We start from the raw sequence: 16544 nt of genomic DNA, 5'->3' as shown, positions 1-16544 counted from the left end.
CGTAGAGTTCTTGGAGGCAAATTGTTAACAAGGGAGTTAGTAATGTAGCTTGGTCCCAGCCCATGTAGGGCTTTGTATACAAGGAGGAGGAACTTAAGACAGACAATTGTAAATGTAACAGGAAGTCAGTGCAGAGCAGCTCAGACTGGCCTGATGTGCTCTCTCCTCTTGGTTCTGGTTGATAGCCGAGCTGCAGAGTTTTGGATGAGCTGATGTCTCTCAGTGGTGTTTTTTGGGAGGCCAGTATAAAGTGTGTTATGGTAGTCAAGTCAACATGAATCAGTTTCTTAGCACCTTTTTAATTTATAAATGGTCGTACCTTAGCGATGTTTCTGAGGTGGGCAAATGATGTTTCTGTCACTAATGTGGGAATTGAAGCTTAGCACTGTAACACTGTGTGTGTTCAGAATGTGTGTATCCCATCAGTTGCAGCAGTACCTCCGTCCCAAATAAGAGAACACAATTAGACTTTTTTCGTGTTTTTTTTGTGAGCATCATGAAAATCATTTAGCCACACTCAGGGACGGTTTTTGCTGTGGGCAATGTGGGCGACTGCCCAGGGCGCTATCTATGTGAGGGTGCACAAGCGCCCTCCAAAAAAAAACAAAAAACAAACAAACCAGCAGCAGAAAGGAAAGGTGAATCCTGGTGGTTGTGGGTTTAACGGGGGTCACAGACAGGAATACGGCAGAGGCTCATAGTGCTCTGTGGGGGGGTGGGGGGGGGGGGGGGGGGTGGGGGGGGAAGGGATGTTTCGCCCAGGGCGTAAAACTAGCCAGGACCACCTCTGACCACACTTCTCATATGATGTATTTAATGAAAGGTCCCACCAATCAGATCTCTTCTCCTCTTTAGCTCCTGCCTCTCTTCTCACTCCTCATATTTCTGCTCAGACCAGTGTAAATTATTTTGGCAGCAGATGGGAGCGGATACAAAAAAAATCCACAAGTATTAAAATTACATCTGCTGACACAGTCGAATTCCTCCAGTTTATCAAATCATTTGCTTCGCATTTGGAAGCAGTTGTTTACAAACACAAATCCATTTTTTATACTGCGTCACGGAAAAGTGAGTTTGGGGCATTCGCTTCCTGGAATAACATATTAGTCAAAGAACACGCTGCATCAAGTACATTTTACGCTGGAATTTGAGAAGTACATACATGATACATGTTTTATCCGGTTCGTTGAAATGTGCATGTGAAGTGCATGTTGAGTAGAAGGGGAGCTGTGTTGAACTAGTGCTCTCCCGCTTTCTTCTCAGCGCTCAGGATGTGCCATCTGCATGTTGCCTTTGATTAAGGCTTGCCCCAGATCTGCTATCTAATGAGCTGAGAGCTCAATCAATAATTCACTCAAGTTTGAATAAAATCCAGGCTGATCAGATCCATTCATACAAGAACGTAATCAGGGTCTTTGAGCAGTCTCGCTGCTGCTCTGCCATTAGCTCTGTCCTGCTTCTTGGCTTGTTTGTCAGAGTTGAAGGTCTATTTGGCTTTTGCCTCTATGTAATCATTCAGGTGTAATATCTATTCGCAGAGCATTCACAGATTTTGTGAAGAGCACAATCAATTAACTTTTAATTTACTTTTAATATTAATTCAAAATGTAATTAAAAATTGCACTTCACTAATAGCTGCTCGCATAATTTTTCCCATAGAATATGATGCTTTCAAATGCAGCTGATGTACTTTTACACCCTATTTTATCACCTTTTTTTTTTTTTTTTTTTTACTGCATTGAAAGTGTTTTTTTTCTGCTGCGGTTGAAAAACAACATCCACTTGCGATATTGCCAAACTATGATTAAAATTGTTCAGTACTTGTAATGAGGTCAGACTGGAACAGCTTTTTGCTCATTGCAGCATTCAAGTGATATCTGAGAAATATATGAAAATGATTTCCAAAGGCAGCTTTCAGTTGGAGCCACAGTTCACTCGGTACATTCAGATCGAGCACAAAGAGGCAAGGTATCAGAGCCTCTTTAAAGTGATCCATCATGATAGACGGCGCATTGTGCTGGACACAGTACTGTTTAGATATCGAGCACAAACTGAACATTTGATCCCGCCTAAAGGATTTACAGGGGTAAAAAAAAAAATAAAAAAAGGCTTGGCACTGACGACCACACTCTGCTACAGAGGAAAGACACAGAGTATATTCATGCCTACATCTGTTACCAGCACAGTTGATAAATGTGACAATAAAATAGTTGTTCCGTTCTTAAAACAAAACTCTTTGCTGTAAACGATTATTAACTAAAGTGCTAATTAGATTACACTAAGAAACGGAGCTTTAGGCCCCGTGCACACTTGCAGCTCATTATGGAAACCCTAAAACCATCAAATCCACACCTCAAGGGAACGCAGAAGTGCTAAGAACAACTAGCTGGAAACATTTTTGAAAGATCTCAGCTTTAGGGTACACAATGAACAGTTATATAAGCCGTAAGTGTTTGGCTCATGAATTATTATATTTTTGTTCTGTTTGGTATTTGCAAAGGAGGTTATTTTCTGGGGCAGCTTGTCCAGATACCTTCAACACTGCTCACATTTTTCAAATGAGTGTGAGCGAACCTTACTCCACAGACCAATGCAGAACAGATCCACCCCTTGGCCCCCCACAACGCCACCCTCTTATCCAAATATGAGGCCTCAGAACGGGAGTCCATAAACCAATGGATGACATCACAGGCATTATGATTTTCGGTTGTCCATCTGTCCATCCATTTGCCTGTCCTTCCACCCATCCATCCCATTCTTGAGAACACAATATCTCTTTCTTCAAATTTGGCACAAACGTCTCGTCGATAAGATTTTGGCAGTCTTAGGTCAAAGGTCATTGTTACCTTGCATTTACCTCATTCTCCTAAATGTGATGTATCACGAATGCCTAGAGGGAATTTCTTCAAATTTGGCAAAAACGTGAGACTTAATTATGAACTGATTAGATTTCGGTGGTTAAAGGTCAAGGTCAGCGTGACCTCACAAAACATGTCTTTGGCCATAACTCAAAAATTCTTCGGCTAATTATTAGCCTAAGGATTATTTCTAAGGCTAAATCCTTAGGCTTAAAATTCATACAGGTGTCTAATACAATAGAATGATAAAATGATGACATTTTATATCCAAATGTCAAAGGTCAGTGTCACCGTGACATCATAATGTTCTGCAAAAACACTTTTCAGGCCATTATTCAACAACTAATTAGACTAAGAATTGTTGAGTTATGGCCAAAAACGTGTTTTGTGAGGTCACACTGACCTTGACCTTAAACCACTAAAGTCTAATCAGTCAGCGTTTTTGCCAAATTTGAAGAAATTCCCTCTAGGCATTCGTGATGCATCACATTTACGAGAATGAGATAAATGCAAGATAACAATGACCTTGACCTTTGACTTAAGACCGCCAAAATCTTATCAACGAGACATTTGAGCCAAATTTGAAGAAAGAGATATTGTGTTAGCCAGGAACAGAAGGGGAGACATTTAGTCAGATAATGAATTTGTGACACTAATTGAGGGTGTCCACCTTGAAACTGTGCTGATTGTTTAGATCTTCTGTGCTGCTGAGGGGAAGATGTATATGAAGCATCCATGTTTTCACAAACAGCTGTTAACTGTAAGAGAAACTTGACTGGTGTGCAGAGGCAAACATCGTTGGGTGGTTATTATACTTTTATTTTAAGCTCCTGGTTCAAACTACGATGCTCTCGGTACCCTTCAAGCATCAGTTTTAGATGCTCAGACACAACCTGTCAAGGTCTACTTGTTACATTCTTCAGTGTCTTAAAAAAAAAACAAAAAACTTTGATATTCACAGGAAATGTAGGTTTGAGTTGAGTTTTTGATTAGCTGCACTCCATTCAGTCATGAAGTACATCAAAAAAAGTACTGAAAAACTCTCTGGTTCTAAATCGGTCTGAGTCTAGTAAGTCCCACGTCTGTCTGAGCAGATTATCAGTCCTTTTTTTTCCTGAAAAACAATTTTTTCAGTAGTCACCCGAAGAATTAATGATACAAAAATATTTGGATGAGAGAAAATAAGTTATGAACATACATCCACTGCGAGTGCTTCATAAATATTGATTTTTGCAGATAGGATTTAGGTTTTCTCTGAAAATCACGGTCACCATCAGCCAGTCAGCGTGATCGTCAGTCGCTCAGTGTTTTGCTGCAGATCAAAATCCAGATGTAGGTTAAGAATTAAGCCATTTTCTTTTAATATTTCAGACAACTGTGCATCCTTGGCAGAGGTTTGTGTCTGACTCCTCTCTAGTTTTGTTTTGTTCTGGAGTCCTGCCAACACTGATACAAATCTTACCTTTTAGTACCACATCATAATGGAATATATTTCACTGGGTACGTCTAGTGTGGACTTGTTGGCGTTTGAATGTCTTGATATCAGTTTTACAACATGTGTGCTTTGGTTTGAACAATTAAACACAGTTCACCATGATGTAACATCTAACCGTCCCTCCACAGTTCCTCCTGATGACCCGGTGATTGTCGGGGCCCCGGTGGTGAGTTTACGGGCTGGCGACCACCTCAACCTCACCTGTCACGCGGACAACGCCAAACCAGCTGCATCCATCATCTGGATCCGTAATGGTCTAGTCCTGAGTGGAGCCATGTACTCAAAGGTATGGCATGAGAGTTTACCACATGTATTAGATCATTTTAATTAAACTGTCTAGCCTCTCGCCAGTGGGTGTTCTTAGGATTAGCTGGTATAACACTACTGTTAAGGTCTGAGTTCCAAATGTTGCTGCTGGGTTCACATAAATACAATGATCTCAATCCATAAAATGATCTCTGCAAACATAATTTCACAGCGCTTTCTCTTTAAATATGAGAATTTCCATGCAACATGATGTGAGAATTTACTTACCGCAAAGCAATCTCTTCTATATGTATAAAAGCTGGAGTGGTATACTCTTTTGTTAAGGTACTGGACAGATTAAGTGTGAGTAACAGGTGATGGTGAGTAGTTGTGCCTCACTTTTGATCTGCCGGCTTGGTTTGCGATTGGATTGGGCCAAATTGTACAGCCAGTTTGCCAGTGATGACTTGTCAGGCACAATATTTTTCCTTTCACAATTGCTAAACTTTTTTTATTCTATTCTTTTTTTCCTTGCCTTTGTCAGACCAGTGGAAGTGTCTTTTTTTAAAGTTTACCTTTAGGTTCCTACTGTCTTAGAAAACTCATAGATCTGCACCTTTTGATTCAGTGCTAAAACTTGAGGCAAAGTTGATGCAATAAAAAAGGACATACAATTTTTAAAAGCACCAGAAGCAGTAGTGACATATTTCCATATGGACCAACATTGCAACACTAGCTGCACCTATTAGCAGCAGTGGAAAAGAGTTAAGTGCTTTCATGTGTATGTATTAATTTCATGTGTGTGTATTAATTTCATGTGTGTGTATTAATCATCATGTATTTGATTGATTACTGAAATCTATACATGTAAAGTTCAATATACAAATTCTCATGCATAACATATATAAGCATTATTGAATATTTGCATGTCTGAAAAGACATGTAAAGAGGGCAGCACAGCAAGAGGGTTCCTGGTTCGAACCCAGGGTGGGGGTTGAACCCTGGAGTGGGGAAGCCCATCTGTGTGGGTTCTGTTCTCCCTGTGTCAGCATGGGGTTCTTTCGGGTACTCCAGCTTCCTCCCACAGTCCAAAGACATGCAGGTTAGGTATATTGGTGACTCTCAATTGTCCGTAGATGTGAATGTGAGTGTGAAAGTGTGAATGTGAGTGTGTTGGATAGTCTGGTGACCTGTCCAGGGTGTACCCCGCCTCTCGCCCAATGTCAGCTGGGATAGGCTCCAGCCCCCCGCAACCCCCAACAGGATAAGCAGTTACAGAAATGAATGAATGTCTAAAAAGAAGTACACAGTATACCGTTATATTGTCCCATCTTCTGTACAATGGAAACAATTTAGTCAAAATTTAACACAACTCAGTTTTATGATGATAATATTCATAATAATCCATCCATCCATTTTCGTAACTGCCTTTCATCTTGAGGGTCACGGGGGGCTGGAGCCTATCCCAGCTGACATTGGGTGAGAGGCAGGGTACACCCTGGACAGGTCACCAGACTATCACAGGGCTGACACATAGAGACAGACAACCATTCACACTCACATTCACACCTACGGACAATCTAGAGTCAGGGAGGAAACCGGAGTACCAAGAGAAAACCCACACTGACACAGGGAGAACATGCAAACTCCGCACAGAAGGGCTCCCTCCTGGGACTGAACCAGGAACCCTCTTGCTGTGAAGCGACAGTGCTAACCACTACACCACTGTGCCACCCTAATCATAATAATAATAATTTTTATTCTATTTTATTTTATTATTATTTTATGTACGGCCCAAAAATCCTCTGATTGTCAATCAGGTTTAACTGGAACAATTCACTCAGCATACTGGCTACATACTGATTTATTATTCTCTAAACAGCCAGAGACAGTTCATGGATCTTTTTCTCAAGGATCATTTTACATCTAAAGTTACCATCCCCTAATTGCTGTACGACAGCTGTGTTAAAAATTACGAACAGTGCCTCAGTCTGAGTCATTAGTGGACGTCCTGACAGTTGAGATATTTGCCTCTGAGGCCCTCTAAAAGTGAGTAATAGTCCACCACAAAGCATCATGGGCCAAGTCACCAAGAAGTACAGAAAATAAGTTGACTGTCTCAGCTCATCAAATCAGATTGTCAAGACACACATAAAGGGACTGTTAAAGTAGTCTGCTTACAGTCTGGTTGTGAGCCACAGAGAGCTTTCCATGACAACTTCCATTGTGTTGCCTACACTGAAGTGGCTGACCTGCTGCCAGCGGTCATCTTAAAAGAAATCACCTGACTGAGGGTACACAAAGGCAGGAGGGATTGGTACCAACAAGCTGAGCCCAGACACATGTTGATCCCAAAGCTTTTGACCTCTGATGAAGGTCAGAGCTACAGCCCTGCACCACAGGATTTGGTTGTGTCCTGCTCACCGGCACTTTGGCAGAGCAGGTGTAAGCCAGCATCAGTCCTGCCATTAAAGTCTAGTTTCACTGCGTGTTCGACCACCCTGCTGCCTCATGGTGACACTAAAGTGATAACCAGCCATGAAAAATGGGTCTTGTAGCCTGTGTTGTCATGTCAGATGAATTAGATGTTAACTTCAGTGAGAGTGCTGTACCTGAAATAGTGATGATACCAGTCATGCAGAGAAATTATCCTCCCTCTCCAGTGGCGAGTCAATTGACTCCTCGCTATTGCATCTGTCTGTGTGTTTACCTCCGAAAAGGTCTTGTCAAGACACCTGATCAATAAACTGTTGTTTACAGCCTGTAGAGAGCTACAGTCATTCCATTTGTCTCGCCCATATGCACTTCCTCCATGGCCCTGCAACAATATGGGACAAAATATATATAACTATCTTGATGTGGTGCACAAGACTTGTTGGTTGTAAAATGTGTAGGCTCTTTGCATGATGCTGTTCATGCTGTGTCTGACATTTACTTCTCAATAAATTCATTGTTAAAATAGCTTTGACATGCTTTCAGAAAGGATTCGCCCCTGTCTCATTACATGACTCTGTTCTCCATCTAATTATGTCCATCTTTGTGTGCAATGCCAACACATTCTCACTCCCAACCAAGCAGCAACCTCCAGTGCTGAAAAATGAAGCCAGCATGAAGTGTCTGTGTCTGCACTTCTTTGAATTGCCACTAGAGGCTGGTTCCAGAAGCGAGTCAATCAGTATAAACCACCATGTTAAAATGTTCAGCTTTACAGCAGAAATAAACATGTTCACAACCAGGGACAAAAAACTATTTTGGTCTCTAGCTAATTTCCTCGTTAATGGCAACTGTACAGGGGGGAATTATTGTATACCTTGCGTGTTTACATTTTATAAAAGCTTAAAGTTTCATAATTAAGGTCATGGCTGGTTTGATTGACAGGCTGTCTGCCGGGCGTCACCATAGCCTGAGGCTCAGATCCACCCCTCGCTCCTCCACAACGCCACCCTTTCATCCAGATAAGATGCCTCAGAAAGGAAGTCTTTCAACCAGTGGGTGACGTCACCGTTGCGACATTAATTATGATGCTTCCATGTGGCAATAGCCATAGCCGGAGGCGTTCTGTTTTTCGGTTGTCCATACATCCATCCGTCAGTCCCATTCTCATGAACACAACATCTCACTAACAAATTTCTTCAAATTCGGCACAAACGTCCCCTTGGACCCAACAATGAACTGATTTGATTTTTGTGGTCATAGGTCAAACATCAAGGTCACTGGTCATCCTAAGAATTCTTAGGCTAAAATTACCCACAGGTGTCTAATACAATTAAATGATGAAGTGATGACATTTTATATCCAAATGTCAATGGTCAGCTTCACCATGACATGATCATGTTCTGCAAAAACACTTACAGTACCTGACCATTATTCATCGTCATAACTGATGATTTAAAGGGGGAACATTTGGTCAGATACTGAATTGGTGACACTGATCTTGAGTGCCCACCTTGAAACTGCTGACTGTACAGATCTTCTGTGCTGCTGAGGGAAAGACATATGTGAAGCATCCATGTTTTCACAGACATGGATGTAAACTGTAAGAGAAACCTGACTGGTGTGCAGAGGCAAACAACCGCTGGGCGCTTGTTCTAGTTTTATTTTATGCTCCCAACTCATCAAATACGGCAGCTTGGTCAATGGCCCTGTGGTTCAAACTGAGATGCTCTTGGTACCCCTCTAGTATCAGTTTTGGATGCTCAGAGATGGCACATCAAGGTCTGCTTGTTACATGCTTCAGTAAATTTTGATGCTCACAGGAAATGTAGGTTTTGTCCCCAAAACTACTTTAGGTTACTGTAGGTTTGGAAAACGATTAGGGTTTGGGTTTAAATAAGTAGGTTTGTTACGTAACATAATTTAAAAAACGCAGTGTTTCACACAGGACATGAACACCAGCGTACTGGAAGAAAGTCCTGTGTTTATTTGACCCATCCACCCTCCCTACTCTACCCTACCTACTTTTTGCTCTTTAGACTAAGTCATTGCTGTGAATGTTATATTGTTGTTAGCTGAAAGCATGGTATGTCTCACACAAACGCTAAAGTACACCTTGTTCATTAGAGACACATGCCAAAAGCCATTGACCAAGGTGCCATATTTGATGCCCTCGGATGAGAACAGGCTGCCAATACATGCCACTAACTGCCCATTAAATTACTTTATTGTCAAACAACAGGGTTTATAATGCAGATTATTTAACTTGGCTCTAAAGTGAGTCTTTTACTGCACTGATTAAATTGCTGTTGTTAGAACCAAATGTTTGTTTTGGTGTAATTTAACTTTATTAATCATGTAAGTGACAGCGTATGTCTCACCTTTCCCTCTGCCTGTTAGGACACTTGTCATAAGCATGTATTTATGCCCATTTATTTATTTTTCTATTAACATGTAATCACATCGACATGAAAGATGTAGACTGTCTATTTTAGTGTTGATATTAGCTGTTGCTGCTCATAAGAAGTTGTGTGCATCAAGTTGTGCAAGTAATTCTCAGCCATAAACATCCGTCTCACAGTCAAACCGTTCTTTTTTATGTACACAGCTTTGAGCGCACATTCACTGCAGCTGTGACAATCTGACACTCTAGGTGCCATCCCTGTTAACTTACCATGTTAACGATGTCAGTTAAAAGTTGAGTCATGTGTCGTTTTCACATTCTGCCACTGTTTCTGACACATCGCCAGAATATGCTGAACAGGGTAATTATAGAGCGGCAGGGACTGGACACAGGCAACGTTTTTAACCATAATGTTGGGATTTACTGTGAGAAACAGATGCGTGTGGTCTTTGATGATCTATATGAAAAAGGCAAGAATACGCGTGTTCATCTGTTTTCCGCAGATTCTGCTTGGCATGTTCTCACACAAGGCCACAGGTATGCAAAGCTGCTATAGACCAACGCAGGGAGACTCAGTGCTGAGTGAGAACAAAGAATAAACAGCTGAAGACATTGCGAGCATCTCTGAAAGCATTTATCAAGAGACAAATGCTGCAGACTGGTGTACAATAAATGTTCCCCTGATCATTGTGGGTAGAGATGAAAACAGTCTTCTTTCAGTGTTGTTGCAATGTTGTTTTTCTTTATTTCTACTCTGTCCTTACTACTTGTAGTTAAACACTTCAGGGATGCTTGTTTACTTACACAGAATATTATTTTTTTTCAATTAACATTACTCGACTTTCAGCATCAAACTCTTTGAACTACCCCCAGCTCCACATGGTCTCACCTCTTTATGAAACAGCTCTATGTTCAGCAGCACTCTCTTTTTTGGAATCCACAGAACATGAGACGGCAACCGCTACCTGATATATATGATTCATAGTATGAAAGCGACTAAATCACTGCAGACCGATGTAAGGCATCAAAGAAATCACTGAGTAGAAATATAAAATTCATACAAATAAAGATATGATGGTACAATGTACATTGCTCATTCTTTTTATACTTCATACTGTGAACTTTTGCTAATTCCCTGGATGATTTTGCACATTTCCGCACAAAGTACCATTTCTAAAAAACTGCACTGCTTTTGCATTTAAGTTCAGATACATTGCACATGTAATTATAGCATTTTTCCATATTTTTATTAGAATTCATTTCTGCTCTATCTTTATGTTTCTTGATTTTCGCCATAAGAAGAACTTCGACGAAATTGTAAATGCCCCATGGTGCACAATGTACAATAATGAATCAATAAATAATGTATGAATTAGTCACTAATTAAAACAAGGCACTAGAATAACACAATAAACACAATAATCATAAATAATGCAATATGAAGGCGGGCAATGCGATAGGGTGATTTGGCTCTGATTCAGTCACACATGATTTTGTAGTGATTGATTCAATTGCACAACAGCACTTGGGTAGAAGGTGTTTCTTGGGGTGCTTGAACACAGCAGTCGCACTCGGGTGTGCACCAAAACAACTAGACCGAGACCTTCTTGAAGACGTGGTCAAACAAACTCTGGTGTGGTTCGTTTGTGGTGAGAACGTGTTCCAAACTTGATCTAAACCAACAGCAGTCACATGCATTGTTTAGGGATGAGGAAGAGTGCCACTTTCATTGCTGCATCATGAATCAGAGCAATTGCGGTAACACATTGACTGGTGAGGAGGTGCAGTGCCTCACAGAGATTTGATTGGATGACAATATAAGCACACAACTTTCGACAACACACAAAACACTGAGATCTACATAGTGTTTAGCAAACAGCTCAGGGAAAGGGGGTTTCTGAGGTCTGTGGAACATATGTCACACCAAGGGTGCACAATGAGCTTAAGCAAATAGGGAGATCTGGAAAAGAGAAGGACAAATTTCCTTGGTTTGACGAACTGGACACAATTCTTGGGACAAAACCTGTGAGGTTTCAACACCATCACCTGCTGCCAATGATACAAATGACTCATCAAGTACAGCTTAGTCTTCCTCTTCGTCTGGTTGTGCGTGTTTTTATTGTTCTGTAGTGCCTCCTAGAGGGCAGAGTACACAGAAGATGTCCAGGCTGAGAAGCATCTTTCAGAGTGTTTAATGTTCTACTCAGACAGCGAGTGTTGTAGATGTTTGCCAGGGTGAGAAGCTGTGTGTTGATGATTTTTCAGCAGTCTTCATTATGTTATGGAAGGACTTTTTGTCTTGGGCTGTGCAGCTGCCATACCAGACAGCGATGCCATAGATGAGCACACTCTATTGCACATCTGTAAAAAGACACCGGTATCTCCTTTGTTATTGGTGTTGTCTTTTTCACGGTCCACAGACAGTACAGTCGTGTCTGTGCTCTCTTTGTTACTGCTGATGTGTGTGTCTTCCATCTTGCATCGTGAGGGATGTGGATGCCAGGGAAGATGTTCTCAGCCTCACTGTTTGGTGCCAGTTAGACAGGAAATCCCAAATCCACATGCAGGTGAGGCAGTGTCAAGTAGTTCGGTTATCATTTTCTGGCGGACTGTGGTATTGCTGGGCAAGCTGTGATCTACGAAGTGTATCATGGCATTGGTGCTTTTATTTGTTTTTCTCTTACTATGTTCATGTTAGGCACCGACACACCGAAGCAAATTCTGAATTCTGCTATAAAGTGAACAAAATACAAAACTCAAAGTAGCTGTATGCAGCGTGAAAAAGATTAATATAGCAGCAAACAACTACTTGCAATGTAATGTTAAAGTGGAGTAATGGCATCCTGAGCAGAGAATTGTATTGTCATAACAAAGACATGCTTGCACTTAAAATATACCTTCAGTTGAATCAATGCAGCTCTGTAAGCATACAGCAGACGTCAGTTCCAGTTACCTCTGGACTGACATCTGTGCAAAATGAACTTCACATAGACTTGTTACTGCCTTCAAATATTGGAACTTTGGGATGAGATCAGAAGAGTAAACCCAGAGCAAGATGTGGAGCAGCCAACATGGAAGTGCATTTGATTCTAAGATTAAGATTTGACAAAGTGGGTTTCAGTCGTGTTAGATGCAGACCTTTCCTCCATCCTTAAAGAAAAGAAAATGTTAAAAGTTGTGGATGATACAAAAACAACTGTTCCACTTTTGCATCACCTCTCTGTAGAGGTTCCTGTCCCAATGATCCTCCAATAAAAGGTGGAGCTAGAAACACTGCAGTCTGTTGATTGGTCAATATAGAGTTGACACTCCCGCTTGACTTCGGTGGATTGTAATCACTGTTCCTTAAGATGAAAAGTTTACATACATTAGTGAACTACAACTATACAATGAAATAATGTTTGACTGCCATTTTGTCTCCACTAGTTATAAGTTAGCAGCTACAGAGAAGAAAAAAAAAGGTGTAATTCATTAGCTTATGGTACTGCTGGCAGCTGCAGGCAACTTGTACGTTGGATATGAGCTGAAGTTGTGAATCAATTAACACACCCTAAGGTTCAGTATAATAACTTTGACACTTCCATTTGTTTTTATTGGCTCCCTTGTGTGACTTACACTTTATTGATAATTGGATCTTCAGGTGCTAAAAAAGAATGTATATGAATTTCAACCACTTTATGCAAACTGTGAATATTCTATTTCCTCCTTTGGAGAAAAAAAGTGGCAGGGCACCCTTCATGTGCGATCTGGCAGCATTACACCTCTGCTCTGCTCTAACCATTCCCATCTGTTTTAGTTCCGAAAATAACGCACTCAACTTAATTCTGTTGACAGTCAGTGAGGTGCAGACATTCCACTGCATTGTCAGCGAAGAGGAAATACAGCAAGAGCTGGATGGACCACTGACAGGGCTAATCTCATGATTACCCCCCCCTATATAACAGTATAGTCTGCGGTGGAAATGCAAAACAGATCAATGGTTGAGGTACATGGCAATACAGGTTGTGTACTATTCTAAGGGTACTGTACCGAAAGTGTTTAAGGGCCCCTCCACACATACACCGCTATGTATTACACTATCTTTGTGGGCCCTCTTTACCAACCCGGTCTCACTCCAAAGCGGTTGAAATCCGGTGCTTAGTTAGCAGAGTTGGGTATAACGCATTACAAAGTAATTGATTACTTTGTAACGATTTGAATGATTACTTTTTGCAGTAACGAGTAACCGAACGCGTTAGTTTGCTGTTTGAGTAATCAAATACTTAAGTACATTTTCAAACAAGACATCAGTTACTTCCGTTACTTTTAGAACGCTGGTCCTTCAGCTCCGAAACAGCAATGGCTGTCGTTTGGTTCTAATAACGGAGATAACATTAAGCCTATCAGTCTGAAAGAAGCCACGGAGCTTGGGGCTCGCTACATGGTCGGAGAAATGCTGCCGTTGTCTACGGTGGAGTCTAAATAGGTGGAGTAGGACTCACTGACAGACATATTTCAGACTCAGGACTTGCATTATGCCTGGTACACGCTACACGCTGGTACTCACCTATTATCCCCGGTCGTCTTTCACGGCGTGTGTGATGTCATCGAGTTATTCTTGTCCTGTTTTTATCATTTTTACTATTATTTGAGTCACTGCCAGAACTGTGTTGTTGTTGTAGTCACCTAAAAGCGTCAGCAGATGGCAGGAGCTACATTTGAAGCGCCATAAGTAAACTGTCAAGCTACTGTATCTTCCACAGGAAGTTTTGACAAATGTTTCAGAATAAAAGCCTATTTAGAAAATGGAGGGATTCTCTAGCCGAGGTTATAAGGGGCTTTTAATTTGAAACAAGTGTTGAGTTTGAAATGACGGTGCGATATGTTAACTTTACAAAGACAACGGAGCAGATATAAAGTAAATCTATAAACACACAGAGGGATTAATAAATAACGGACCGTCTATAATGTAGTTTGTTTCAAATGAAGCTGGGAGCCTCTGCAGTTGTGGTGAGTTAAAGCCCCACCGCTATTTGTTAATGTTATTACTTTATGTCCGATGCTAATGACAGTAACGTTAACTCAGCGGATTGACAAAGTTCCTCTGCTGTTTCACACCATCATTTCCCCCTTTTACTCTGTGTGGTAACACCCCTAGAGAAAATATTAAAAATGCTGGGGTGTTGTTGTCATACAGTTGTCTACGGCAGCAGATCATTCTGTGTTTCTACTGGTCAAAGTGACGGCTGTGATGGGAGAACTGGATCTCAGTGAAGGGCAAGTGGTCCATAACTTTAATTTTGGAGACAAAAAAATGTAGGCTTAGCGCCCTGTGGTCCATTGCCCAATAGGAAATGTAGAATACTCAAAAGTACTTTTAAAAGTGCTTGAGTTACTTTTCTCAGGGAGTAACCTTGGAAGTACTTTTAAAGTAACTGAGTTACTTTACTCAGGGAGTAATGCAGTAAAGTAACTGGTTACTTTTTAAAAAAGTAACGCAGTAACTTACTTTGATTACTTTTAAAGTAACCCTTACCCAATACTGTTAGTTAGTGACCTCTGGTGTCAGACACTGAGGACAAAAGCCGACCTTTCACATTGGCATAATCCATGGCCGGCCGCCGTTATTGTTGTAATGGCGCCCGGCAGTGTCAGAGGGAAATGCAGCAGGACAACAACAAAGGTTAAGGCAGCGGAACTCCGAGTAGGGTGGGCGGGAGTGTTGGTGAGTGGGTCCAACAACCACCCACTTTCCCATTGAACACCGGTGTTTGCATCCTATAAGATTATGCTGCCAAACCCTGTGCTTTTCCCCTAAACCCAACCACGTGTGTGTTGGCAAAATGTAACCATGTGTGCTTGTTGTTGAAGGGGAAAAAAAGTAAATTTGCAGTGTTGTACTGACATTTATTTTGAAAGTGACTGTATGCAAACTGGACATTTCCTGTGAAAATGGAAGTGTATTTTGAAAACAGCCAATGCATGTAACAGGCCGGACTTAACAAGGCGTCCGAGAACGTCAACAAACAACGCACCCAGGGTACATTGCACCTTGTATCTTAACATGAAAAGTCCATGACCGAATGTCGATATGTGACGTGGTTGTAGTAAGAATGTGTTGTCCTCACGGGACAGTACAGTACAATATGCTTTCCCCCAGTCCTACTCTCCTGTCCAGTCCTGTCTCCTAGAAATTACATTCATATATTAACTAATTTCACCAGCAAATACATTAGAGGGAATTTTCCTATGGGGACAATAAAGTACACCGTATCGTATCACCTTGGATGTCTGCCATCTACTCTGACCATTTCCCTGTGAATCCGGCACAGTACATAACTCAAAGAAATGTTGTCTCTGAACTTTATCCAGCAATTACGTTGTCACCACAACATAATTATGAAATCAATTTAGTAATATGGAAACATAAGCTCTTTTTAAATAGGAATTATGCAAATTTGCAGAAAAGCCCAATCAGTTTTCTTAAAAACAAAATCGGGGAGTGCAGCGAAATGCCACCTGCCTACTTTTGTTGATACAGAATGCGCCTTTTTCGGGACAATGGGGGCGTGTAGCTCAGCATGTGACGTAAACAGTGACGTACAATACGTGCCGCAGCTGGTCAGTCCTTCTGCGATTCTCTCATAAGTCAGCCCATCCTTCACTGTTCACGTCACTTGACGGTTAATGGCCTCTTCGTTTGCGAGGACAAGAAGGGCACACAATTCCTCGTCTCCCCAGTTGCTCATCTTTACTGTGTCTGTCAGGTTTGTGTTTCCCTCTTGCTACTAGCTGCTCATTCCTGCTATCAGCTGTTTCCTGTTTATCCACCGCCAGTGGGTCGCACATGCGAAGTCATCAACAGCCCCTCCTGTGGCGGAAGGACGCCTCGTTCTTTTTAAACCAAAAAGGTTCCGCCAATATGTTTACACCTACGAGGCGGAAAATTGGGCACCTCGGATCAACTCGCCGATCTGCCTCTGTGTGTCTAAACGCTCGCAACTTGCCGGCAAAACAGCCCAACATTCACCGAAAATCTGGCAGTGTAAAAGGGGCTATAATTTCTAGGTGATGGGGTTGTGCCCCCACCAACCCCCTGTTCCTCTGCAGTCAGTCTATCATTTGCTCA

General features: G+C 41.5%; 1 protein-coding gene across 1 annotated transcript in view; it reads left to right on the top strand.

Annotated features, from left to right (window-relative positions):
* kirrel3a (kirre like nephrin family adhesion molecule 3a) overlaps nucleotides 1-16544 on the top strand; it is a 309684-nt gene that overhangs the window by 205955 nt on the left and 87185 nt on the right. Inside the window, exon 4 of the mRNA XM_033645731.2 lies at nucleotides 4482-4639. Coding sequence (XP_033501622.1) covers nucleotides 4482-4639 — 158 coding nt within the window. The remainder of the gene's footprint in view (nucleotides 1-4481; nucleotides 4640-16544) is intronic.

This window comes from Epinephelus lanceolatus, chromosome 11 (assembly GCF_041903045.1).
Source record: "Epinephelus lanceolatus isolate andai-2023 chromosome 11, ASM4190304v1, whole genome shotgun sequence".
Taxonomy (NCBI): Eukaryota; Metazoa; Chordata; class Actinopteri; order Perciformes; family Serranidae; genus Epinephelus; species Epinephelus lanceolatus.
This window is presented reverse-complemented; position numbering and strand designations above follow the sequence as displayed.